Consider the following 25,978-nt stretch of genomic DNA (forward strand, 5'->3'; position numbering starts at 1 on the left):
ATGACAGAATCACAAATGCCACCAACACACAAAAAGAAATGTTCCGTATCATTAAAGAAATGAGAAACCCACCAGGCTGTGACAACACCCCAACCCCCTCGGAGAAACTATGCAACAACCTTGCAGACCACTTCAAAAAGAAGATCAATGACATCCGACAAACCATCCAACAGGGACCAACCAGCAGCGACTTACAACCAAACGAACCCAAATCAGAACCGCAGCGCAAACTCAACAACTACCCTCAAATATCAGCAGAGGCTTTCGCAATGCTAATAAAACACAGCAAGAAAGCAGGCTCACCGATGGATCCCTGCCCCCCGGACATCTACAAATCAATCCTCGGACAAGGAACACCAGCAGAATACTTCAGAAACCTTCTAAACCTATCACTGGCAACAGGGACAGTACCAAGGATCTTCAAATCGGCTTACATCAAACCACTTCTGAAAAACACAAGCGGGGACGTAGATGACCTCTCCAACTACAGACCAATCTCCAACATCCCCTACCCAGCCAAACTCCTCGAAACCTACGTATACAAACTAACCCAAGAATACGTTGAAGAACACCACCTGCTAGACCAAGCTCAAGTCGGCTTCAAACCCACAAGAGGTACAGAAACAGCACTAGTATCCATCTGGGATGACCTAAAAACAAACGCAGACTCCAACACAACATCTGCCCTTATCCTGCTCGACCTCTCAGCAGCCTTCGACACAGTTAGCCATGACACCCTAACCAAAAGACTAGAAGACATAGGCATAACAGACACAGCGCTACGCTGGACTAAATCATTCCTAGCAGACAGAACTGAAACCGTCTGGATCAAACCCTTCAAATCCACCCCACAAGTCAACGACTGTGGAGTACCACAAGGATCCTCACTATCTCCATTGTACTTCAACATCTACCAAACCCCTGTAATCAGAATCTTCAAGAAACGCAACATCAAATGCTACAACTATGCAGACGACACTCAAATCATCTACAAGATCGAAGACACCCAAGCCGATCATTCAAACCTAACCGACTGTCTAAAAGAAGTCTTCAACTGGATGAATGCCAACAACCTGAAAATCAACCCAGGAAAAACAGAAATCATGGTCATATCCAAAGACCAAGAGAAGGAAACTGCCATCCCGTGGCCAACAGAAATGGGATCTATACCATCACCATCTAAGGTAGTAAAAAATCTGGGAGTCCTGATGGACAACACCCTAACCTTAGAACCGCAAATAAACGCAACAGTCAAGAAATGCTTCTTCCTCCTCCACACGGCAAGAAAAATACTACCTTTCCTCTCCTTCACACACAAAACACTCACCATCGTCGGCCTCATCATGTCAAGTATCGACTATGCAAACAGTCTCTACCTCGGTATACCGGAATACCTACTGAAGAAGCTACAACGGATCCAAAAACACTACAGCCAGACTACTCCTCAAACTATCCAGAAGAGACCACATCACCCCGGCCCTAAAAACACTACACTGGCTCCCAGTAAAACAGCGTATCATCTTCAAAACAATGTGCATAACGCACAGGGCAATCAGCGGACAAGGAGCCGAATTCCTACAAAAAAAAATAACAATCTACAAGCCAACGAGACCACTCAGGTCAACCAACGAAATCCGACTGGAACAAAAACCTTACATCAAGAAGAAACTCGGAGGCACCGCTTTCTACCACTTAGCCGCGAAAACCTGGAACATCCCAAAATTGATAAGGAACACCAAAGACCACCTTAAATTCAGAAAATTACTAAAAACCTACCTCTTCAACACCGGAGACTAAAACCGAAACAACAATAAGACAAGCAAATCATCAAAAAAGGACAGTGACAAACCGCTAGAACCGACAGAAGTACCCTGGGCACCAGCAGGGCTGAAGCTGGACACAGGGGTCCACTCGCGAGACCCAGAGAAACGGATACAACTACTCCAGCCAACCCTTACCATCCCCCACCGCCCTCACAGCCACAACTAGGTCCCACGAGGCTGTGGAACAGACAAGATACCACCAATCACCACACAACCGGGTGTATGGACAATAGCAGCGGCGCTAGTCATGTGGAGGGGGGGAGGAGCATGCAAGGTTATTAAGGGAGGGGGCGGAGGGGACAGCTAGATCCTCAAACGGCCTCGAATGGAAAATCGGGCACGTACCTCCAGAGGCTCAGGGTGTACAAGCATCCCGTCGGGTAAGATTACACGAGCCCAACCGGTTTCAGTCCAGGATAGAGATGACTAACGAATACCATTAACAATTTCCTTCTCTGCATACACCTCTCAAACTCCAAACCAAACACAACCACAAACCTCTAGCGCAGCAAACCGCACGAACTTCACTACACTGCAACAACAAAACAAAAAAACACAGACTCGCACATCAGCACACGACGACTACCGGCCGCATACACCCCAGGCCCAGCCGACGGAACCACCGGGCTGAGGCTGCCAACAGCACATCACTGCAATCTTGCACTTTTCCAGCCTCCACCCACTAACCCACCATCCCCCCCTCTTTCAGAGCCGCCAGAGCGCCAGGGGACCACTCCGGTGGTGATAGTGCGCGGTACAAATGACCTTTAACATTAACATTAACATTGGGGGTTGAGGGGTGTGCAGGGGGAACCTTTAACCACAGTTCTATCTGATCTGCACACACACACAAAAGTATTATTTCTGTGCGGAATTGTTTTGCTCACTACTACTCCTGGTGTATTAAAGTGATTATTCAGTGTTATATCACCCCATTGGTGATTATTGTGTACCCATTAAAACATAGTGTGATTAAATTGTAAATACATAAATAAATATTTTAACTTTGCAAACCAGCCTGATTCCTGGTTCAGTGTGACTGAGGGGGGGTTCCAGGAGAGGGAGGGGCGTGATATGAGTGGTATATCGTTCAGAATAAAGAACTTTTAGACAAAAATAAATAAGGATTTTAGTTATGCACTACATGCCAGGCGTTGACTTGGGTGTGTGCCGGATTGAAATCACTTACAAACCGTGTGTATAAGGTGAGAAATCTGCCTTTGGGGTGAGGGAGAAGGTGAGGTTGGAGTTGCAGGGTCTGGGTGTCTACCATTGTTGTGACCCTGTGCACGGATGGTCGGGTTAGGCTATGTGTTGCAATATATTGGTCAACAGACACCCCTTACCCAGAGTTAATGAAATGTTAGCAACTATAAAGGAGGCACAATGGTTTTCCACCCTGGACCTGTCGGCAGCCTACAACCAGGTGGATTTTCAATATACATCAAGGGCGCTTACTGCTTTTATTACGCCCCTGGGCGCGTATCAGTTTGAGAGATTACCTTTTTGTATGGTGTCAGCGCCCGCTGTCTTCCAGAAAATTATGGAAGATCTATTAGCGGATATCCCTGGAGTAAGATGCTTCCAGGATGATATTGTGGTGGGAGCTAAAACAGGGTTGGAACATGATGCAAGGGTTATTGAGGTTCTGAGAAGGCTCAAGGTGGCGGGAATGACTGAAGAAGGACAAATGCCAATTTAAGGTTCATCAGGTATCATTCTTGGGTCGCAGATTGTCTGGAACAGTCCTGGAAACTCGCCCGTAGATGGTTGATGCCATTTTGGAGATTAGGGCGTCATCAAACAAGGATGATTTGCCAAATTTGTAGAGAACTTTCAGCAAAATGTGCTATATTGATAGATTTGTTGAAGGTAAGGGCGGAAAGTTTTTCGGGGGGGAAGAAGAGAAGGTATTCATAGGAATGAAGGAAGAGGTGGAAAATGCATCCATGCTACATAGGTTTGATCCCTTGGCAGAGACAACCATTACTGTGCTTGCACCCATGGTCTGGGTGCAGTTCTGAGTCACTCCAGAAAGGGCGTGGAGGTACCGGTAGCATTTGCATTGCAACCCCTTCCAGTTGCTGAGTCTAGGTATTCCATAATTGAGCGTGAGAGCGTGTCGTGCTATTGGGCGTCAAACTACTCCAAAACGTATGTGTGGGGAATTCCTTATGTCATAAAAAGAAACCATAATCCTTTGGTGCATTTGTTTCCTACAAGGGTTTCAGGTTTAGCCACACCAAGGATCGCTACATGGTTATCTGCTTTGCAGGGTTTTAAGTTTGTGGTCAAATTTGTCATGGGGTGTTGTAATCCTGTCGCTGATTGCTTATCAAGGTCTCCTAGGATGGGTTCTGCTGAAGTAGAAGTGGTGAGCGACGAGTGGATTGCACAGGTGGTTAATACCATGGATAGTGCATTTTCCAAAGATATCTGGTTGGAAGGCATCGATAGTGATATTAAATTGAAGGAAGACATGTCCAGGACCGAGCAGGGTTGGGGTCATGGGGAGGATGTCAGTTCACCGTTCTACAAGATCAGGGACAAGTTGAGTAGTTCCATGTGGGGTTTGGCCAGGGGTGAAAAGATTGGTTCCCCCTACATCACTTCGGAGATAACTGGTTAAGCATGCTCATAGGGGGCATCTTGGTAAGATCCAACCAAGAGCAGTTTGAGGGCTAAGTTCCGGTGGCCCAGCATGGATGACATGGTGGATGAGGAGGTTGGTTTTTGCCTTCCTTGTAGAGCAAGTGATAATTCACCAAAGACCCAGAAGATGGAGATTGGGAATGTGGATGTACCGGAGCACTCATGGAAGAAAGAGGCTATCGATTTCATGGGACCCGTGAGTATGTTGGGACAGGAACATAGGTTTCCATTGTAATGGTGGACTATGCATCAAGGTGGTTTGAGGTGGATTTTGTGGAAACATTTCTACCAAATGTGTGATTGATTTCATGCAAAGGTTGTTTTCAAGAGAATGATACCCTAAAGTTGTGATTTCCGATGGTCCATGTCCAAGTCGCCATGAGGTTGACGACTTGGGCATGCAGCTTTCAGGCAATGATTGAAAATCATGTTTGTTCTGGTTATGATTGAAAAGACCAGAGAACATGACCATTTTGAAATCATTGCAATGGCATCATGCAACATGTGTGTATTACTTACAAAATACAAGGAAGAAATACTTCGCACCAAACGCAAGTCTTACAATAACAAAATTAATCAAGGTAGCTTGAGTATTAAAGAGTTATTTGTGATACTCATTGCCTATCACCCCCACGGATCCATGCGTAAAGGACAAACTCTGGTGCACGAACATTCAGAATGCTCTAACTAACAAAATAGCTTCACTGCAATCCAAAATTGCGGCAAAACATCAAAACCTCCAAAATGCCGGCAACCTGCAAAACCTTAAAAACTCAGACAGCCCCCACCACAACACAAACCCTAATACTAAACCACCCCAAGACTTTAAATTCTCCCAAGTCTCCGCCCTGGAGGTACAAAAAATGATTGCATCACTTAAACCGTCAAGGTTCTAGGCGATAGTTGCCCAGCGCAAATAATTAAAGATGCTGCGAGAGACCTGGCACCATTCATAACTAAACTGATTAATGTTTCCTTTACTTCACGTGTAGTACCTAGCCACCTTAAGGAATCATGGGTTCTACCCCTCCTTAAAAAACAATCTTTGGACCCGACTATCCCTACAAACTATAGGCCAATTACCACAGTCCCATTTTTATTGAAGAGACTGGACAGGGTAGCTTATTTACATATCCAGAAATATCTGGAAACTAACCGTCTCTTAGGGACTCGTCAATCCAGTTTCAGACCTCAACATGGCACCGAAACAGCGCCGATTGACTTAAAAGCACAGATCGACGAACTGAAGGACAATGGGAAAATTGCCCTGTTATTACTCCTAGACCTCTCTGCGGCATTCAATCTGGTTGACCATAAATTATTATGTAACCACCTTGCCTCAGCAGCCCATTTCTCCAATAACACCATTACCTGGATACAATCTTTTTCTCAACAGCAGGACAATGAGAGTCTTCTCTCCCACTGCATCAGCTGACCCTACCCCAAGGCTCCTGTGCATCACCCACTATGTACAACATATTCACAAAGCCGTTGTTCGATGACCTGGATCATCTGGGTGTCACCTACACTAATTATGCAGATGACACCCAGATCCTCCTTCCTCTAAAGGGCATCTGCGATTATGATGCATTACTAGTGAATAAAATCTATCTCATTGTTCAGGCGTAGATGGCCACCCACGGCCTATGGCCTAGGCCTGAATGACGACAAAACTGAGCTGTTGATTGTAGTATCTACAGTTAACCTGAAAAAACTTAACACAGACTACACTTCCTTCAACACAGATGGCAACAAGATCCCAGTGGCTAAAGAGGTAAAAACTCTAGGTTTCTATCTCAACGCCACATTGAATCTACATAAACAAGAGACGGCCACAGCTTCGGCTACGGCCTATACAGGTAAACTGATCAGGGCTTGTAAACCTTTGCTCTCGAAGGAGAATTGCATTACCCTTGCCGGAGCACTAATACTTTCCAAATTGGATTATTGCAACGAACTGTACCTGGGAGCAAGTAAATCTGTTCTCAACAAATTACAAATCTTGCAAAATAATGCTCTTAGATCTGCTCCGAGTATCTCAAGGAGAGCTCACATATCTGAAACAAGTAGACAGCACAAATGGCTGTCAATCAAGGACAAGATCCAACTTAAAACTATGTCCCTGACGTATAAATCCGTGAACCATGATTCCCCTACATATCTAACAGAAAAATGTAACCTCAAATCTTCAACTCGAGTCACTAGGTCTTCTAACACCCTTGGCCTGATAGTCCCTAGATACAAAGTACAAAAATCAAGGGGGGCGCAGTTTCCCAGTCTTGGATCTCTCTCTCTGGATCTCTATCTCTCTCTCTCTCTCTCTCTCTCTCTGGATCTCTCTCTCTCTCTCTCTCTCTCTCTCTCTCTCTCTCTCTCTGGATCTCTCTCTCTCTCTGTCTCTCCGTCTCTCTGTCCCTCTCCATCAAATGCTAACAAAGAACGATGAACTTCTAATGACCAATGTGCCTCATAACTGGCTACTGAATATCTGTTTCATCCCTAAAACCTCCAACTGCCAACATACAAGTTGAAACTAGGACGGTATTTGTAAATGATTGTCTTTATTACTGACTGACTGGATATCTTTGCACTTTCTGTATTCTATGACCTTTGTACAAGTGTAACACTTGTAATATCGAATGTGCCCAGATATCTCTGGGTTAAGGTGCGATAGAAATAAACAAACAAACTTAACTAGATCATGGATATATATGTGAGGTGAGCACACATCTAGTTGTTTCAATGTAAAGATTACATTAACCAAAACTGTACCTCCTCCATAGCTTTGGTCCAATTCATCCGGAACACCAAAATGAGATAGAAAACTGCTTGCAAGGCGACGCATATGAACATTCCGAACCACAACCCTATGATAGGAGAAATAACATTGTGCAGTTATACAAAACCTGACGTCTACATTTGCAATATTTTATATTTAACATTTCGACGAAAGAGTTGCACATTTTGAGATTGTGTAATAATCCAGAAATAATATCTCAAAGTTAAAATGAAGCTATACAAATAAAATACAAGCTGTACCAGCGTATCATGCGCCCCTCTCGCAATGGCTCTCTCTGTGCTCTCTTTCCCCTTCTGTCTCACAATCCATGTCTCTTGCTCTCTGTGAGCTGGAATCATATTGTCAAGAGCACGTGTAGCTGCTGCTGATAGATGCATAACCAGACAAAAAAAGCACATTGATAGAAGCATCTCTTTGCAGGGGACCAACCTGATGCTTGCAAACATTCATTGCCATTTTGTATGTCCTGCTATCAAACTGAGGGTGCATTGTCGATATGGGGAGAGTTGAGGATAGTCTCTGCAGGATATCCTGGGGTTCTGACAGGCCTTGCAAGGGACCAGAGGACTAGGCTGAAAGGTCTACAAATGCATTTATTATCTATTTTTGTTAATTATTAATGCTTTTGCAATAGTGGGCGGCAAGCACATTCTAACATTGCTGTGGTGCTCAATTATGAAACAGACTATTTGTTTTAACCGGAGAGCAACTCTTTACAAGAAGGAGTGAAACTAAATTAACTGTATGCCTGGTAAAAGAAGGTATAAAAAAAGGAAATTATTTAAATTAAAAACTGGCTTTGAATTTTTCCAGTGTTCCTTTAAATTGTTTGTAATAATGTTTCACTTGTCTTACTGAACACCCAGAACAACTAAATTAATCATTTCTGTTTGAAGATTATCCTTCCAAGATTAAGAAAGGCGAAGGAGACAAATAGCACCAATGAGTATTCTGTCTGTTTTGCACACAATTAAAGAGCATTTTGGCAACATTAAAATGACTACAGATCTTTATTTTATTATTTATTTATATTTATCAGGTGAACTGAACTTTTACCCATATATGAATTAAATTCATTAAAAACGTAAGTGCATTAAATACATATTACACAATGTCAGACAATTTCCTTAATACCAAAAATAGAAATAAGCAATAAAAGCAAAATGAGAAACCCTTTAAAAAGAGGCAAGAACTATTAATTAATAATAAACCTTTACAATATCCTATACATTTAAACGAACTAAAAAACGTACAACTGTTATTAAGGGGTATACGAACCACTAAATAACACGGAGCACCATTTATCCACTGATAGCATTCTATGCTGTGCTATGGCTATTTGAGGTAAAAGGGCTGAATGCTTGAATCACTAAACACATAATGCACAAAGAACTTGGTGTGAATTTTAGTTTTCGCAACACTCGCTCTGACAGTAAATCGTTTGTAAGCATAAACAATACGTTCTTATTTGGACGGCCCCAGGATTTGCAGGCGAGGATAAAATGGAGGTGAAATCTGGAACAGAGACCCCAAATAAGCAAGAATTTTAGAGGAGGAGGGGCTGAGAGGGGAAACCGAGCTATGCCCAGGCCTTGTCCCCAATACACAAACATTCTTGTACATTTAAATGTATATAGGTTAACCTTTATGCTGATTAGGCACTCTTGTTCTCCATCTCTCCATCCTTCACAACATATTGGGAGTCCTACCACTGCAGCAGGATAGGCAGAAACATTTCTACATCAAATTTGAAATGCAGAACCACCCAAATTCTAGTATCTGTTCCTGTGCAACAGTTTTACCACCACATATATTTGCGGGCCAACCGCCTGTTCGAAATATTTTACGCCAAGCACTAATACAATGACATTGAAATATGCAGGAGGGGGCAGTAGTAGTAGTACAGGAAATACAAAGGTGGGAGAGCTGTAGATCAAAAGTTCCAGAATCACCATGAAGGTAATATTTCATTACGCTTGCACTCTTCTACCCTTCCAAATTATTGAGCCAAATGTCAAAGAATAAACATACTGGGGCCGAGGAACTGAGAGCATAAGCAAAAACGCTTAATGCAAACCAAATACATAGAGCACCCATGCCAGAAGAAGTATCACGTCTGACGGAGATGTCCAGCGATTAAGGGTTAAAAAGTCATGGGGCATTGCTTATGTTACCACCGGGAAAATCTTAGTGATGGGCGCATGCCTCTGAAATTTTAGAAATGCTGCATGGGACCTAGTAGAATATGCATAAAGTCGCTCTAGAATCGGCAGGTCCTAATGTGTAGGTTGTAGTAATGGCAGACACACGGGGTGGCGCCATTTTATGTTATTAGGATTTGTACCACGCACTGCTGCCATTTACATGGTCTTCAGGCGCTCTGGCGGATCTGGAAGAGTGGCTTAATTTGGTTAGTTGGGAGCGGAGGGAAAAAGCTATATTGCGGTGCTCTGCATTGATGGTGCAGAGCGGATGTACCCTGAGCTCTGCATGCATGAGAGCTTTCTAGGTGTTATGTGTTAGGAGTATTGAAGGATTTCCGTCTAGAGAGGCAAATTCAAAGCAACGACGGAGACAACAAAAATGATTACTTGTCCTCCACTTGAGAAGCACGCACTAATGTGAATTAAAAAGCGTGGTGTAAAGGCTATTCAATATAACTTGTGTATGTCACCACCTGCCAAGACACACTTACGGTTGGTCCTGACAAAGATTGTCTGATAGTATTTGAAGTAACATCTGTACCATTTATCTGTGGTTACCTCCACCAGGGATCCTGCTAAGATCATTTTATCAATGTTCCCTAATGAGGACTGATTCGTGTTGAATAACAAAATCAATTAGGCATCATTTAATGATCATATCTATTCATGTCACGTAATGAAGCCTGATCTATGTTTTGATTAATGGAATTTGGTCAATGTCACTTAATGCAATAATTATTTAATGTATATTTGTTTAACCATTCTTTGGAATTAAATATATTTTTCTGTTACTATTGGAAACACATGAATGTCTATGTAAACACATGTTTTCTTTTCATACATATTACATCATGTAACTAGTCTTCGGCATTGGTCGCCCCGACTGTTCTACAGAAGGGGCACCCAAGTCGGTGCTGTGACAGTTTTATTATTCATTGGAATCTCTTAGCAAATCCACGAGTTGTGTGATTAGGCACACTTCAATAATACCCTAGCTGAGATGTACTATTATTACCGTGGTTAGCACATCTTTTATTCTTGGGCTGATGCCTCAGGTCACTGCCTTACACATGTAGTTTGTCCTACGGCGATATAAACTTATCTGGGGTGGCGTGACCAGTAGCATGTTTATACATAGGGTTGTCTTGCACATCAACATCAGGGTATCCATGCATTTAGAGGTTGCCATCATTTCAATAATTGTTTTAGACAAGGTATACCATTGCAACCACAGCAATTCACGACTTTGTACATTGTGGGATAAGATGGTCTCCTATCCTTTCTGCATTATTTCTTCTAAAGGTTCGGGTTGATAGGCACCCTTCCAAGATGGCAGACGCCTTGTTAATAAACATTAGTAACCCGGCAAGAGACAATCTGAATGCAACAAGCATTCTGATTGGCTCTCGCCAGGTCCCTACCCGGCCGGGAATCCCTCTGTCGGGATTCCACCGCCTTTGTCCAAGCCGGGGGGCGTGGCAACCCCTCAGCCAATGAGGAGGCTCGAAGCGGGGCCATTCCCGCTCAGAGCCTCCCCGCGACTGAGAGGCTGCATTCGCCCCCCGCCGGGGACTCGGGTAAGTTTTTTTAAAAAATTTTATTCCCTTCCCTCCCTCCCTCCCACCCACCCCCAACTTACCTTCTTGGTCCTGCGTCCCGGGCAGGGGACGAGGGAAGCCTCCAGCCGTGTGGAGACTCGGAGCGGGGCCATCCCGGCTCTGCGCCTCCACATGGCTGGGGGATTCCCTCGTCCCCCGCCGGGGACGCAGGTACGTTTTTTTTTTTTTTTTCCCCGTCCTCCCACCCCGTCCCACTCCCGCCCTCCCAACCCCACTTACCTTCTTTTTGACCCTTTTTCGGGAGCAGACGGACTGGGAACATTTGTGTTCCCAGCGCGTCCGCTCCCAATGGCCGCCATGGAAAGGGAAAACGGACGGCCATCTTCTTTTTTTTTTTCCCCGAAATGCTGCAGCGTTTCGGGACAAAAAAAAAGCTTTTAGTGCCCCGGTCACGCAATTTTTGCGGGCAGGGGTACTAATAGCATTAGAACCCTCGTGTCGGGGGCATTACTGACTCTGGTAATTCCCCGGGGCCTTCGGTAATGCCCCCGACGCTCGGGTTCTATTGCTTAATTAACAGCCTTGACAGGTATCCACACATGCTTTCATCACGTGACGCAGGCCGTTGCCATCAGGTTCAGTTTGCTTGAATCTTTACGGCGATTAGCAGTCTCGCACTTTTAAGTATCGGGATAAGGTGAGGATTAGTATCATTGTGATATACGCCGACCTCTTCGCTTATGGTATATTGCCGTTGATGTGAGCGGGCAGGCACTCATGCCCTTTTCTTTTTTCCAGAGTGGTTTTTCGAGAAGTGTGCGAGTCGTTGTTGAGACAGGATTTCTCTTCCTGTGCAGGAATTCGGTTACCCAGATGTGAAAGTTTTTATTCTGAAAGGCAGGTTTTTTTCTGGGAGATCAAGACAATTTGTTTTCTAGATCTGTGCACTACAGGTAGAGCATTAAGTAGTGGGGTTTTATTTTTTGTGTACGCATCATGTAAACTGCCAGATTTGCTTGGTCTTCCACAGTCAAGGTGCTGGGAACAAACAATTGAGTGAGATCAGTGTCTCCTATTCATTTTTGATTGTTTTGTTTTCTAAAGTGGGTCATAATGTAGAGTGGTGTTTAACCAGTTCACTAAGGTCTATATATCTTCATTACATTGTAGGTACTGAATAAGGATGTACCCCTGAAGATGGGATTTGATCCTGAAACATGTTGGGTGTCTTGTTTGGATCCTTTATTTTAGGTGTTAAACAGGTGATAGGGGAACTGATCCTTTGGGAAATAATTGGGCATTATGGTTGACTCTCTATTTAATATATTTACTTTGAATTTCTTTTTATACAATACGTATACTAACACCACCAATGAAGTAGATGTGATATTGTTTTTTTATTGTATTTCTTTAGTGTACCTTAGATTATACTCTGTTGCATTAGTACACATTTATTTTGAAATATTCTGTGGCTGTCAACTCTTTGACTGCCTCAATACAGTTTGCAATTGAATTCTGGATAATGCTCATTCAGACACTTTGTTCTCCATTTGCAGTAGGGTTTTAGGGCATACCCTTTTTCAATTTTGCACCTGTGAATTTATTTTTAGAATTATTATTGTGTTAACAATTGTTATAACTATTGCATTTTAGTGTGGTCTCAATTCTCTTCGTTTCTTCCAAAGGGGGTTCATGAGGCTGCCATATGAACTTTTTTCTGTAGCTTCAGTAGTAGAGCATGTATGAATTGTTGCAGGACCAGCATATGTTTTACTTCCTCATAGGTTTTTATCTGCCAATCATTTGGTAGGTCCCACACTCAATAAGATAATTGTTGGGGTGTTGCTACCTTTCGTATTCTTAGGTGACAGAGGCTGAGCCAATAATGTTCTCTGTTCTGCCCCAGTCTCTCCAAGATGCCCCTCTTCAGGTCTTCATAGGGGGCTCTTCCATCGTAATGGAGGAACTGAAATGCCTGTTGTGCCTTTCTCGTTAATAATTTGGGTGATGCATTTGGCCCAATAATCCCATTGCCACCTGGCAGTTTCAGTGACCCTCTCACAATGTATAAAGCAGGCTGCAGGGTACCTAACCGTGCCTAATTTTTGTGGGATTACCAGAAGAGCTGTTGGGTGTTCTCTTCTCTCAGTCACCATGTCCTGTAACGCTGTTAAAGCTTCCTGATGTCGACAGATGGCCAATTCACCATCTAGCAGGGCTCTTAACATGTCTGCCATTGTGGTGCTGCTTGGACCTTTATGCCTCGTAGTGACCTCTGGATTGGATGGTACTACTATTTCCACTTCCTCATCTGAGCTGGTAGGGCTCATTGACTGCTGGAATGCCGAGCTGATGGGACGACTCTGTAGTCCACTGCTACTACCTTGGGCTCGTCTCTACTTGCTGGTTCTCTCTGGCCTCCTGTATCTGATCTATCAGACGTCGACTGGTGTTGTCGGACAGGAATGATAGACTCCTTGTCCACTGAACTCAACAGGGTTTCACTCTGATCCAGCAGACTCCAAGGAACTTTAAGTTTCTACTGACACTGTATCAATATTTAGGAATACTAGCTCTACTCCAATTTCCCCAAATCATTTTGGCAGTAACCAAGGTGTGTTTGGCCTCAGACTTTTCTTCCATTCTCTTGGTTTAGGCAGCCTCTATTTTTGGGCCTGAGGAATCCCACTTCTGACACCACATGTGATTGCTTAAACAACACTTAAACTCCTAGAAAGGTCTCAAGGGTTTTTCAGGCACTGTGCTAAGGCTATTCCCCTTATCATGTATAAGCAACAGTCCCACCCTAACCCAGGTATCCTTTTCCCAGATAAATATAGAGAGAAGGTATATCACTGCTGACTAAGCTCTAGCTGAAGCTAAAAGTGAAACACTATAGGTCAATGCCTTATCTACCTAATCTCCCTCTGGGACATTCTGACTGACCCTACACTATCAAGTGGTTACTCAACTAAAAGGGCTAGGGGATTATGCCTTCCAGACAATTTGGCTGACTGTCTTCTTTCTGTCACACCTACCAACTCCCCTCCCTTTGATATTGCAACACCCTCCTCCTGAGTACTACCCGCTCCTCCACACTGCTACACCTCCCTCAACACTGCTGCTCCACCGTCCACACAGCTACTCCCTTCTTCACACTGCTTCTCCTCCCTCCAGACTCCACCCCACCTTATACTCAAACACCCACCTTTCACTCACATAAACACTTCAAAGTTCTACACTCCTTCTCCCAAACAAACTTGCCACTATTTTACACACACTCACAAAAGAGTACCACTTGCACACACTAACCAAAACCTCACTGGTTACAAATATTGCCTCCACACTCCACTTCTCAGTCCTTGATCCTGGCGGTCTCTTGTTCTGTCACTTCCCCCTTTGACTTCACCCAAACAATTTACAAATACCTGTTTCCTGGGGCCCCCTTTGATCCCCTCCTTATACTCTGGACGATGGTTTGCTGCCGGCAATTCTGGCCCCATCGTCCCCACCTAAGAAGTGTTCCATACATAGAAGATTTTCAATAATGTATTAAGCTCTGACCCTTTTTTCTATGCAGGACCACCGTAGAATGGTGGTAGCGGCTTGGGGCATGCAGTGCCCAGCTTCGTGTTAGGGGGCCCTAGTTTGGCCTCCACCAAGGTAAGTACATTCTGGGTGGGTGTCTGTGACCCTTGATTTAGTCCCTAGCGGTCGAGGGAGTCTGCTGTGGCCTGGTGCAGCCGGCGCCAATGCTGGGGAATGGTGCGCTGCATCTTTTTCAGCCAGGTAGCCTCTGCAACCTTCTCTCTGCCTTCCCTCTCTCACTTTGCTGCTTACCGATTTCCTGCATTGGGACATGAGTGGCAGATGCCGGAGGGCTGCTCTCTCTGCTGGTTTCTCCCGTGAGTTCTTTTGAGTATGCTGGACCTAGGGATAAGAGAGACAACCTGACAAGCATGTGGCTTAAGTTGCATGTGGTGATGCAAATGTATATTACTCATGTTTAAGCTGCCACTTGAGGGAGGGGGCAGGGATTGAGGCCATCTCAACTGCCACTATTCCCTCTATGGGGCAGGACTCGCACTGGAATACACACAGCTCAGCCTCGCGCCCCAGGCTGAGTGGGGCTCCCATCCCCTCTTGACAAGGTCAGTGTACCTACTCGGTTTTATATTGCAAACTTGAATTTGGCTATTTTCTGATGCTTTCCATCACTAGTTTGTGCTTCTTTGTTTACTATATTAGCGCCCATGAGCCAAGGAAGCACACTATAGCACATGTGGACCTTACAAAAAGCAGACCATGCAATACAATACTCCAGTGTTTTCTGGGACGTTTTTGAGCAAGAGGAATGTGGCTAGTTTCCGGCTAAATGCAGACAGGAGCACGTGACATCATTGGCTCATCTGTTGATGGTGTAACTTGTGTTTATATAAACGCTGCACTCCTGCAGTTCCACACAATGAAAGAGTGCCATCTTTTCTCCATGCAGCAGGATCCTGAAGCTCAGTCAGCAAGTAATCAAGCAGATTACCTTTGATGGTGGAGATGATAACACTGTCTGACAAGACTTCAATCGTATGGCTGGCTGGAGGGATGGGGACATTCCACAACAGCAACTGCTTACCTGAAACGCTGGATTTTTAGACAGCCAATGCACCCCTGACCGATAGTGTTGCACAGTACCAGAGCCTTTATTGTTGTTCATTATTTTATCACAAGCTTATGTAAAACATTCACTGCTTTATAGTCATTGCAAAGCTCTTTCCCATGGGGAGACAAGTCTTAGAAAACAAGGATTGGGGGAGGAGGGGTCATACGACTTATCTGGAAAGGATACTGCTATGTTGAGTTGTATGCATCTGCTGTTCAGGCTTCTCCATGTTCAGCTCCTAAAGAGGCAATGTTCTGGATGGTATTCAGCAAGTGGCCAGGGTCTGGGCATTGTGCATCTGGTGGGCGCCGCACGGGCTAAAGCCTCATCAATCTTCAAGGTGCTGCTTGGCCAAAGGTACCAATGAACAGATGGGTTTTAGTTTATTGAATCTTAGGAATATTTCCTCCAATCTGAGATGAAGTGGAAGCAGAGAGGTTCAGGAGTGGAGCATTTTACATGGAAAGACTTCCCGAAACACTACTTAGCCAGCTGATGAGCAGTAGATTCAGCGATGGTGGACTTAGGCAACTGTTTGACATGATCGAATTTGACTTCCCACCTTATTTACAATCTTTGGCAGATGTCTCACAGTACCCCCTCTTACCAAACTGCACTGGTTCTTACTCCCGGTACAGATAATTTTCAAAACCTTATGTATTGTACTCTCAACTCATTATCATGCTGCCCTCGGCCACCTCATCTCCTTCTCTCTTCTCTGACTTCCTATCTGCCATTCAGGATTGGTGTGCTGCCAACATCTGCCTGAATGCCAGCAAACAGAGATTCGCCTCATTGGCACACCTTCTCCCTTCTTTCCCGTCTCTATCTGGCCGGCCTCCCTTGGCCCTCCTCCTAATCCCACCTGCAAGGCTAAGAACCTTGGTGTCATCTTTGATTCTACGCTCTCCTTCTCTGCTCAAATCTCTGTCTCAAAAAAGTCACACTACCAGCTGCACCTCCTCAGAGGTATTCTGCCCTTCCTCTCCTTTTCCGAGAAGCTCACTGTCTCTTGAGCCCTGGTCTTCTCTAGGCTTGATTACTCTAACAGCCTCTTTCTAAATCTACCTGCTTCTACACTCTGTCCTCTACAACTCATCCAGAACAGGACTGCAAGACTTGTCCTTGACCTCAAGCCCTGGGATTGTATCTCTCCAGCCCTGAAATCTCTCCATTGGCTCCCAGTGGCTGCAAGGATTAAATTCAAAACCCTTTGCATTGTCCTCAAGGCTTTCTGTGGCCTGGGTCCAAAATACCTTCAGCTGTCCCTCCGTAAATACCTTCCGTCCCTAGCTCTTTGCTCCTCTAACTCCTTCAGGGTCAGTCATTTTTCAAAGAAACGAGCTGGGGGTAGATCTCTGTCTTCGACTGGTGCCTTCCTCTTTAACAGCCTCCCTGCCACTCGGAAACTCGAGGAAAACCATCTCTGGTTCCGGAAGCACCTCAAGCCCTTCCTCTTTGCTTCTGCCTTCGCTCCTCCTCTGCCCTGCTGATCTGCTCTGTCTTGGCACCGTGCACCTGGCTTACCCTGTGACTTTCGGGCCCAGATACCTGCTCACCCTGCCACCCACCCGCACTGCCTCCTGGTGATCCCTTGCACTGGGGTCTGTATCTGTAGCCATACAGCCCCCCCTTTCTGCACTTATCAGACACACCTCATCTATTACCTTATACCTAGCACTTGCCATTTGTCATTTGCTGGCTACACTATCACTGTCTATTACTTTTACTATTTACTTATTTATCTATTTATTTATCTGTATTCCTTTGCTCAGCACTTTCCACCTCCCCCCTCCCATGCACTTTTCCCTTTTCCCCTCTCCCATACACTTGCACGTTCTCAATGTCACTGGGCCTAGTAATATCATTTTTTGTACTCCCTTGCTCCCCTCCCTTGCCTTGTCGTGCTCTGAAACACATGTTAACGAGCATGATGTAAATAAAATATCAATATCAATTGTGTTGCAATGTCAGCCTTAAGCAGTGTTCTAGGCGAGTACTAGAATACTACACTTCACTATCCACACTTTGCTAGTGTTGCTTAGACATAGATTGGCCCAGCCGGGCGGGTACTTTTGCATTCGTGCCTCAGCAATTTCAAACACACTCCCTTGTTCCCTGTTCTTACTAGCTTCCCCTGCAAACTGCTGATATAGCTCTTCATTTCCACTTTTGCTGAGTAACTGTGACTGTTTTCCTCTGGTCTAGCACCAGGAAACCACGTGAGCAGTCAGTGCACTTTATAACTTTACAAAACAAACATGGACGAGCGAAAGATGGTGGTGGGGTATTCAGAGGTCCCTCTCGAGGCAAAGAGTTTTAAAGTGACAGAGAAAGAATGCAAGGTTTGGAGGTTATTTTAATCCTGAAGTGCATTGATAAGAGACAGTCCTGCCCTTCACTCCTTGGTCCACTTCTCTTCACTCTCTATACTTCAGGTCTTGGCCCCCTGATCTCCTCTTACGGCTTCTCCCATCAAATCTTCAAGGACGAAACTCAGATCTGTTCCTTTCACTCCTTATTTGACGAGCTGTTGTAAAAAAATGTAAAACTGTCTCTCTGCCATCCAATATTGAATGACATCTCACTCACTCCTGCTCAACTCCACTAAGGCAGAAGTTCTCTTCTTCACAGCCAAACAGGCTTTTTCTCCCTCTCGCCCTCTTCTTCGCTCTCCTGACTACTTTCCTTACTCTGCTTCTGCTCATAACATTGGTGTCATCTTCAACCCATCACACAACTTCTCACTCTTCATCTCCAAATCTGCCACTGGAGCCAGACTCAGCCTCCTCAATATCAGAAAAATCCATCATCTTCCTTTCAATATTCATAAACAGCTAATCTCCTCTTTAGACCTTTCTATATCCTAGTCTCCCCTATGGCCTTCTCAACTATGCTTTTTCCCCTCTGGAAACTTCGTGGTTGGCACACTTTTTCAAGCTTTCTCACTTTACCTCTATCTCCTATGCCTGTCGCCAGATTGGCTGGCTATCTATGAAAGAAAGAGCTAAAAATAAATGTCTTCCTATCATCTTCAAAACTATCCATGGACTCGCCCCCCTCCCTATCTGCTCATCTCACGCCCTACTCTCCTCCTCGCTCATTAAGAACATCCTCAGCTCACCACCTTGCCACCACTCAAGCCCTCTGTGCTCCTCTCGTTTCTGCTTTCTCTCTCCCCTACTCTGGAATGCTCTTGATCGCCCCTCCACACCGCTCCAACTCAACATTTAATTAAATCCAAATTCAAAGCTCTCCTTTCTGAAGAACCTGTTTCTTAGGACTCTTCGCTACTGCATCACACTGTTTTCCTCTCTGCCTGCCATTCATGGACAACCGTACAGCACTTTCCCATCACCCCTCCATCATTAATTCAGCACTTCCTCCAACATCCAGTTCCTATGCCATTCTGTCCTGTCCTCGCCCCTAGTTTATCTTTCCACCTTCCCCTGAAACATCTGGTCTACGAATCAATCTCTCACCCCATTGTAAAGGACCCATGCCCGCAGCTCTGTTATTAATAATACATTCTGTGGGCGTTTTTGTGCCACAAATGCATTACTTTCCCAGTGATTTTTATAAATCGATTAGGTTTGAAATTAAGACCACAATTTTTATAATTCTGGCTCAGACCCGGAAGGAACTGCAGTGGAATTCCACACACCACTGCCAGAGAGACATTTTCCCCTAACTAGAGGCTATCAGGACTACTCAACAGTCCGATTTTGAAGATGCAATCATGAATCAATCAAGGGGTCTGAGACACAGTGTGGCATATTGCATTAAGGGTGCAGGTACCCTTGCGGCCTCAACGTGCTCACAATGCCCAGTGAGGGACCTTGGCCCTGAAGAAAGTGGTACCCAACGACAAAAACACTGAAACCGGTCGGCCTAAGGATAAGAGTCTCAGTGCCCCCTAATATTTAAGGAGGCCACACCAGAAGAATCGTAGTGTACATCACTCCTTAACTATGGAGTCTTGTTTTTAGTCTTAATTGTTTTTAATTATATGGGAAGCCGTTAAACAAGGTTATTAAAAGCAATTACAACCAGGTATGACTGCCAACACCTATCAGGCCAAGGAAACACCTAGGAGGTGCTTTTCATATTAGCCACTTTGGCACTTTTTTAATCCTACTAGCTAGGGCAAGCCTCTTCTCCTGTCCCCTCACACTAGATAAGCGGCGCATCACCGCAAACTAGGGATAGCCACTCAACGAGGGCTTAGAAAGATTGGTTGGAGGGAAAGATTATCTGTACTCCTACACAGCACATAAATAGCTAGAACTCAATACTTAACCTGTCTCTGCAGTGTGTTAATGTGTTAATGTAAAAAGGGTTAGTTACAGGTTAGCTACCCACCCCAAGCCCCTAAATGTGTTTTAGATCATCAATGCACACCTATTTGAATCCATAGGAGATGCAAGCCCCCAAACAGCGATTCTTTGGGCCCATCTCGGTATAAATTTGTCAGCTAACCTAGGAAGGAAATTAGGAATGACGTCTAAAATGATGTATACAGTGTCTGAGAGCAGGACAAAGGGGAAAATATGGACTTGTGTTGAGATAAACCCTGTGATTTGGTGAGTGACAAGTATCAGCAGCAGTCCTTTAACCTGGGGACTCCCTTCAGCACGACGTGCAGTTGGAATCTGCGGGTAGCCTATGGGGGCTAAAACAACAGCCACTCCACCTCATTGGCGAGAGGGAAATTAGCCCAGAAGTATGTGGATTGGATGCATGTAGTGATAGTTTTATTTAACTGCTGTTTTAAAATGATATAGAGGATCCCCAACAGGGAATATTCAAAGCAAGGAAATCAACGATGGATCCAGTGTTGGAGAAATTAAGTTTGACAAAATAAAGAGCTTTTTTGCAATTATGATAGAACACGAGTGTGATGACAACAAGAAACACGCATCAACAATGCCATCAGTTTTGACTTTTGTGTAAGCATGGGAAAGGCTTTTGCCAGGCACTGCTGTAGTGGTATGACTTGGCCATCAATGGTAGCAGCAGGAAAATGGTGCGAATACCTGGGCATATAATAGTAGTGCCCGCAAAAGCCTAATACTTATACACACACCAAAACTGTTGGCTTTGCCAATGCTTGTTTTTTTGTAGGACTTCACTGAAGGACATGCATAGTGCTTATAAATCGAGTGGCTGAAAGCTGACCTTGTTAAGACATTTTTATTACAACTCCAATTAAGTCATGAACTCGCAGAAGACTGCTTTGAAACAGATGCGTGTTGGGGGAGGAGGGGCAGGCAGTGGGTGAGAATGGCCACAGGAATTAGCATGGCCACAGGCAGTCAATGGGTGGTTAAATAATCAAAAACATCACCTACTTATATTTGGTCATTCTTTATATGCCATTTCTCCCTAGCTGTACTCTAATGCAACAGTTTTGGCTTATAAGTGGCACTTCCATCTAATAGCCAAAACTAACAATGGCCACCTCGATGAACGAACGTCTTACATGAAGAAATAGTGCAGAGGATGCCCTGGCCACTTAATGGAAAGAAAATGTTTACTGGCCCAATGACAGCATTTAGCAGTACTGCAGCCAACATGTATTCACACAATTGTGTTATGGCCAATACAAAATAATCTACATGCAGAGAGAGGAAACTACAAGAATTACAAGGCCTTTATTCTGAAGAGGTTGGTGGTTACCCAGATTGGAAAAGGTTGAACAGGGACTTATACAAAATATTGTTTTTACAGAGTGATGGTTTTCCATTTAATTGCATTATGTGCATAAGGGCATACACAGATTAACAACTCATAAACCATAGCATATACCAGCAATAGCACATGTATGACAGCCCTTGAATCCAGGAACAATACTCTTTGCTTACAGTGAAGCACTAACAAGTCCGTAAACATAACAGGGCGGACACGGGATAAACATGGAAGCTTGAAGAGAAGTTATAAGGAGGAGAAGGACTTCTTAATGCACATTTGGCCGACTCGTGTTATGGCTTTCATACTACAACTAGCAAGTAGACTGTGACAAATGGATCCTAAAGTATGCCAAAACTACAAGTGCATCTACTTAAAACATTTTGCTGAATTACTGCTTCTAAACTTTAGAAGCACAGCAAAGCCTAAAGTTGAATATGTTTCCAAAGCAGTTCTTGAAAGAGTGCGTGGTTTGGAGTTGTCTTTGCTAACAGTGTTTTGTATTTCTCACAGGCCCCTGGACGGACATGAGCCATGGGCAGAGTAAAACTGCAGCCATGGCTGTGGACATGACGCAGTGAAAAGCGTAAGCAGTTTTCAGTGTTTGGGACAAAAAGAAAAGTGGACACAAAGCCACGCGACCATGAAACTAGTCTGAACCGGGTAGCTGGCACGCCAAGCAACGCGTGGGATGTCACCTATGAAGGCGAGGCCTTCTTGCCTGCGAACCAGAGCGATGATCACATGGGTACTAGTCGCCAGATTAAGTTCTGTTATGTGTAAAGGAAAGGTTTTCTGCAGACAAAGGTTTCTCTCCATGCCTGATGTAGTCTCCCTCTCCGTACAATGAGGTGAGACTTTGCCAGTCTGTATACTCAAACCTATTTTGCCTTTTATGCGGTCTGCATGCCTGATGTAGCTTCTCGTACCATGAGGTGAGGCTTTGCCAGTCTGTATACTCACACCTATTTTGCCTTTTATGCGGTCTGCATGCCTGATGTAGCTTCTCGTACCATGAGGTGAGGCTTTGCCAGTCTGTATACTCACACCTATTTTGCCTTTTATGCTGTCTACATGCCTGATGTAGCCTCTCATACCATGAGGTGAGGCTTTGCCAGTCTGTATACACAAACCTATTTTGCCTTTTACACGGTCTGCATGCCTGATGTAGCCTCTCGTACCATGAGGTGAGGCTTTGCCAGTCTGTATACTCACACCTATTTTGCCTTTTACGCGGTCTACATGCCTGATGTAGCCTCTCGTACCATGAGGTGAGGCTTTGCCAGTCTGTATACTCACACCTATTTTGCCTTTTATGCGGTCTACATGCCTGATGTAGCCTCTCGTACCATGAGGTGAGGCTTTGCCAGTCTGTATACTCACACCTATTTTGCCTTTTATGCTGTCTACATGCCTGATGTAGCCTCTCATACCATGAGGTGAGGCTTTGCCAGTCTGTATACACAGACCTATTTTGCCTTTTACACGGTCTGCATGCCTGATGTAGCCTCTCGTACCATGAGGTGAGGCTTTGCCAGTCTGTATACTCACACCTATTTTGCCTTTTACGCGGTCTACATGCCTGATGTAGCCTCTCGTACCATGAGGTGAGGCTTTGCCAGTCTGTATACACAAACCTATTTTGCCTTTTATGCGGTCTGCATGCCTGATGAAGCCCCTCGTACCATGAGGTGAGGCTTTGCCAGTCTGTATACTCACACCTATTTTGCCTTTTATGCGGTCTACATGCCTGATGTAGCCTCTCGTACCATGAGGTGAGGCTTTGCCAGTCTGTATACACAAACCTATTTTGCCTTTTATGCGGTCTGCATGCCTGATGAAGCCCCTGTACCAGGAGGTGAGGCATGTCAAGGTATGCTTCTACCACCCACCATTACACTGTAATCCTTATGCACGTTCCCGTACCTTAAGAACTGTATTAAGCATGGGTGACCTGAGCTGAATTGTACAGGTCTCCCGTGGCGCTGTAAAGCCAGAGGATGCTCTGTTGGGCAGCTCATTGTTCATGTAAGTGACTAAATGTAGCTCTGGCTGACTTTTGTGTGTGTAACTCTTTGTGTAAGACCCTATACAACTGAGGTTTGTGAGCTTGGCTGCCTCATTTATGGAATGGGGATACTCTACCAGTGTTCCTGCCCATTTCAGCACAGCTGTATGGAAATCAAAGCCGACTGTACCTTTGCTGCCTGGGCTGCTTATTGGATGTATTGCCGGGTTTCGCGAGGGTCAAGGAGAGCGATGTGGTCAAACACAGTCGACTAATTGGCCTTCCTGCAGTACTCCCTCCAGACTGCGAAACACAGGCTTTGGCTGAGAAGAAGGCGCAGAGAGGCAAAAAAACAACCAATAACAACATGAAAATGACAGGACTTTCACCATCATGGATTTTTACCTATAACTCCAAGTTTGACGGCAAACATCAGGGAGATCCCAATAGGAAGACCAATAAGGTAATATCCAACTGCATTCATTATTGCACCAATTGCTTGTTTCCCAGTTCCTCTTAAAATTCCACCAGCTGTGGCCTACAGGGAAAAAACATATGGTACAATGTAAATTGACAGTGTATAATGCATTAATTACTACAACAGCATTGCTAGTTATTTTATCTGGTGCTAAACCCGCCCTAAACATAATCAAACAAGATCGTATATATAAAAGGTACACTTAACAAATGCTCCCTAATCACGGGACATATATGGATTATGAATACGACTGCAAAATAATAAAGTACTGCAGTGAGAACATCTGTTAAATTAATATTTCTCACTGTAGTGACTTGCACTCTTAAATCTACAGTTTCACTTCCTTCAGACTAGTGAGGTAACCATCCAGTACAGCCATGCCCTGGAGACAGTACACTTGCCTGGACTATAAAATGTCACGTGACGTGTGTGCACCTGCCAAGATTTCCCTGCCTGTACTGCAAGCACAGAAGAGACCTATTTTCCCACCCCGCCTTTTCTTATTAGAATAGCCAGTGGGCTACATTACGAGTTTGCCAGTCTGGAAATAAGGGTGCCAGTAAATTCACTGGCACCCTTGTTTCCAGATCGGCAAACTCTGAGTCTGCCTGACATGGCCGCTGTGCCCGACCAGTCTGACCCTGCTGGGCGCTGCAGCCACGGTAGGCAGACTGTTCATGGAAGCACCGGCGCTGTTGCTAACGGTGCCAGTGCTTCCATGTCCCCACTCCCATAGAGTCCAGAGACCCCCCTGATGCGGATCCTGTTGATTCATGGCCCCATTGCGTACATAGCTGGCTGCACCACCTACCTGCACTTCAACATGCCTAGTGTTGATTGTCCTTATCCTATTAAGTACAGCCATGTAATGTCCCCGGTGACTGTTCTATTTACTCCCCACCACAACCTGGTCAGAATGTCACTTAAACGGCCCCCATTGTAAGAAGTTCAATGCTTCCCATCACATCTTCCCACAAGCCGCGCAGCTCTGGAACTCCATGCCTCCTGCAATCCGAGAAGATCAGCCTTATCAGAACTTCAGATCCAGATGTACCATCTGGCTCAAATCTTCTGACATCTAACCCCTGCCTTGTGTCCACCAGCTGTAAATTACCTTTATGCCAACAGCAACGTAATGTATAACTTTTTGTCACCTTGGACTCTATGGGAATGGGGACTAAGAATTTGCTGGCGCCTGACTTCCCAGGCCGCCGGACACGTAATGAGGCGGTGGCACCAGGAAGTCAGGCGCCGGTGAAGTATTACAGGTCCGGGGGCAAGCCACCGGTAGCACCGGCAGGGTTCCCGCCTGACCCGTAATGAGGCCCATTGAATGCATTTTTTGTTGTTTCTGCATTCTACTGCGAACAGTAATGCTGTTTCAGAGTGGAAGTACTCTTCCCCAACAAATAAGAGTCAACATTCTTTTAAATGTAGGTATTTTAGCCAAGCAAGTTGCATGAATTTCCGAGGTTTTCAGTGATTTAGTTGAGTGATGAAGTAGTCCCATTTCTAGCTCAACGTCCTGCAGAAAATAAACATCTTTGATGTCCATTAATGCAAGATTAAGAGAGCAGCCAAGAAATAGAACACGGTCAAAGAAGAGGTGTGACAGTTGTGAGAAAGAAACATTAAGGAGGCAGATGGCGCAGCACAGAGCTGCGCAACAGAACAACGGAAGAGCATGGTGGATAGAGCAAACCAGTTCCAAACACTTAAGGTGCAGAGAGACCAGATGTAGCCAACCCAGCAACAGAAAGCAGACGTAGTAGGCCATTCAGCCCTAGAGCAAGTTTGGAGATACAAACCGGAGTTATGGAGGCAAGCATGAACTGGAGAGAAATCTCTCAGTGAGAGATTCCACAGAGCAGGGAGTGAAAGATTTCCCGAAGCACCACTGATACTGAAGAGGGGACAGACCAAAAGATAGAAACGACACGCGAGGCAGAAGCTGTGAACTAAGGTTCTAGAGATGAGAAATACACACTCATTTGAGAGGGTGGACACGGAGGAAAGAAGCTAAAAGAGAAACCAAAGGCAAATTTTGCGTTAGGAGCTTTGGTTCTAACGCTACACGATCTTAGCTGAGTGGTGCTGACAAAGAGAAGG

At 44.8% G+C, this 25,978-nt stretch overlaps 1 protein-coding gene across 2 annotated transcripts in view; it reads right to left on the minus strand.

Annotated features, from left to right (window-relative positions):
• LOC138488295 (multidrug and toxin extrusion protein 2-like) overlaps positions 1-25,978 on the minus strand; it is a 398,530-nt gene that overhangs the window by 92,029 nt on the left and 280,523 nt on the right. For both annotated transcript variants that reach the window (XM_069615178.1, XM_069615177.1), the window contains exons 14-15: positions 23,797-23,929; positions 7,248-7,342 (exon numbers count right to left, since the gene is read on the minus strand). In XM_069615178.1, coding sequence (XP_069471279.1) covers positions 7,248-7,342; positions 23,797-23,929 — 228 coding nt within the window. The remainder of the gene's footprint in view (positions 1-7,247; positions 7,343-23,796; positions 23,930-25,978) is intronic.

The sequence above is a fragment of the Ambystoma mexicanum genome, chromosome 9 (genome assembly GCF_040938575.1).
Source record: "Ambystoma mexicanum isolate Mex_15411 chromosome 9, UKY_AmexF1_1, whole genome shotgun sequence".
NCBI classification, from domain to species: domain Eukaryota; kingdom Metazoa; phylum Chordata; class Amphibia; order Caudata; family Ambystomatidae; genus Ambystoma; species Ambystoma mexicanum.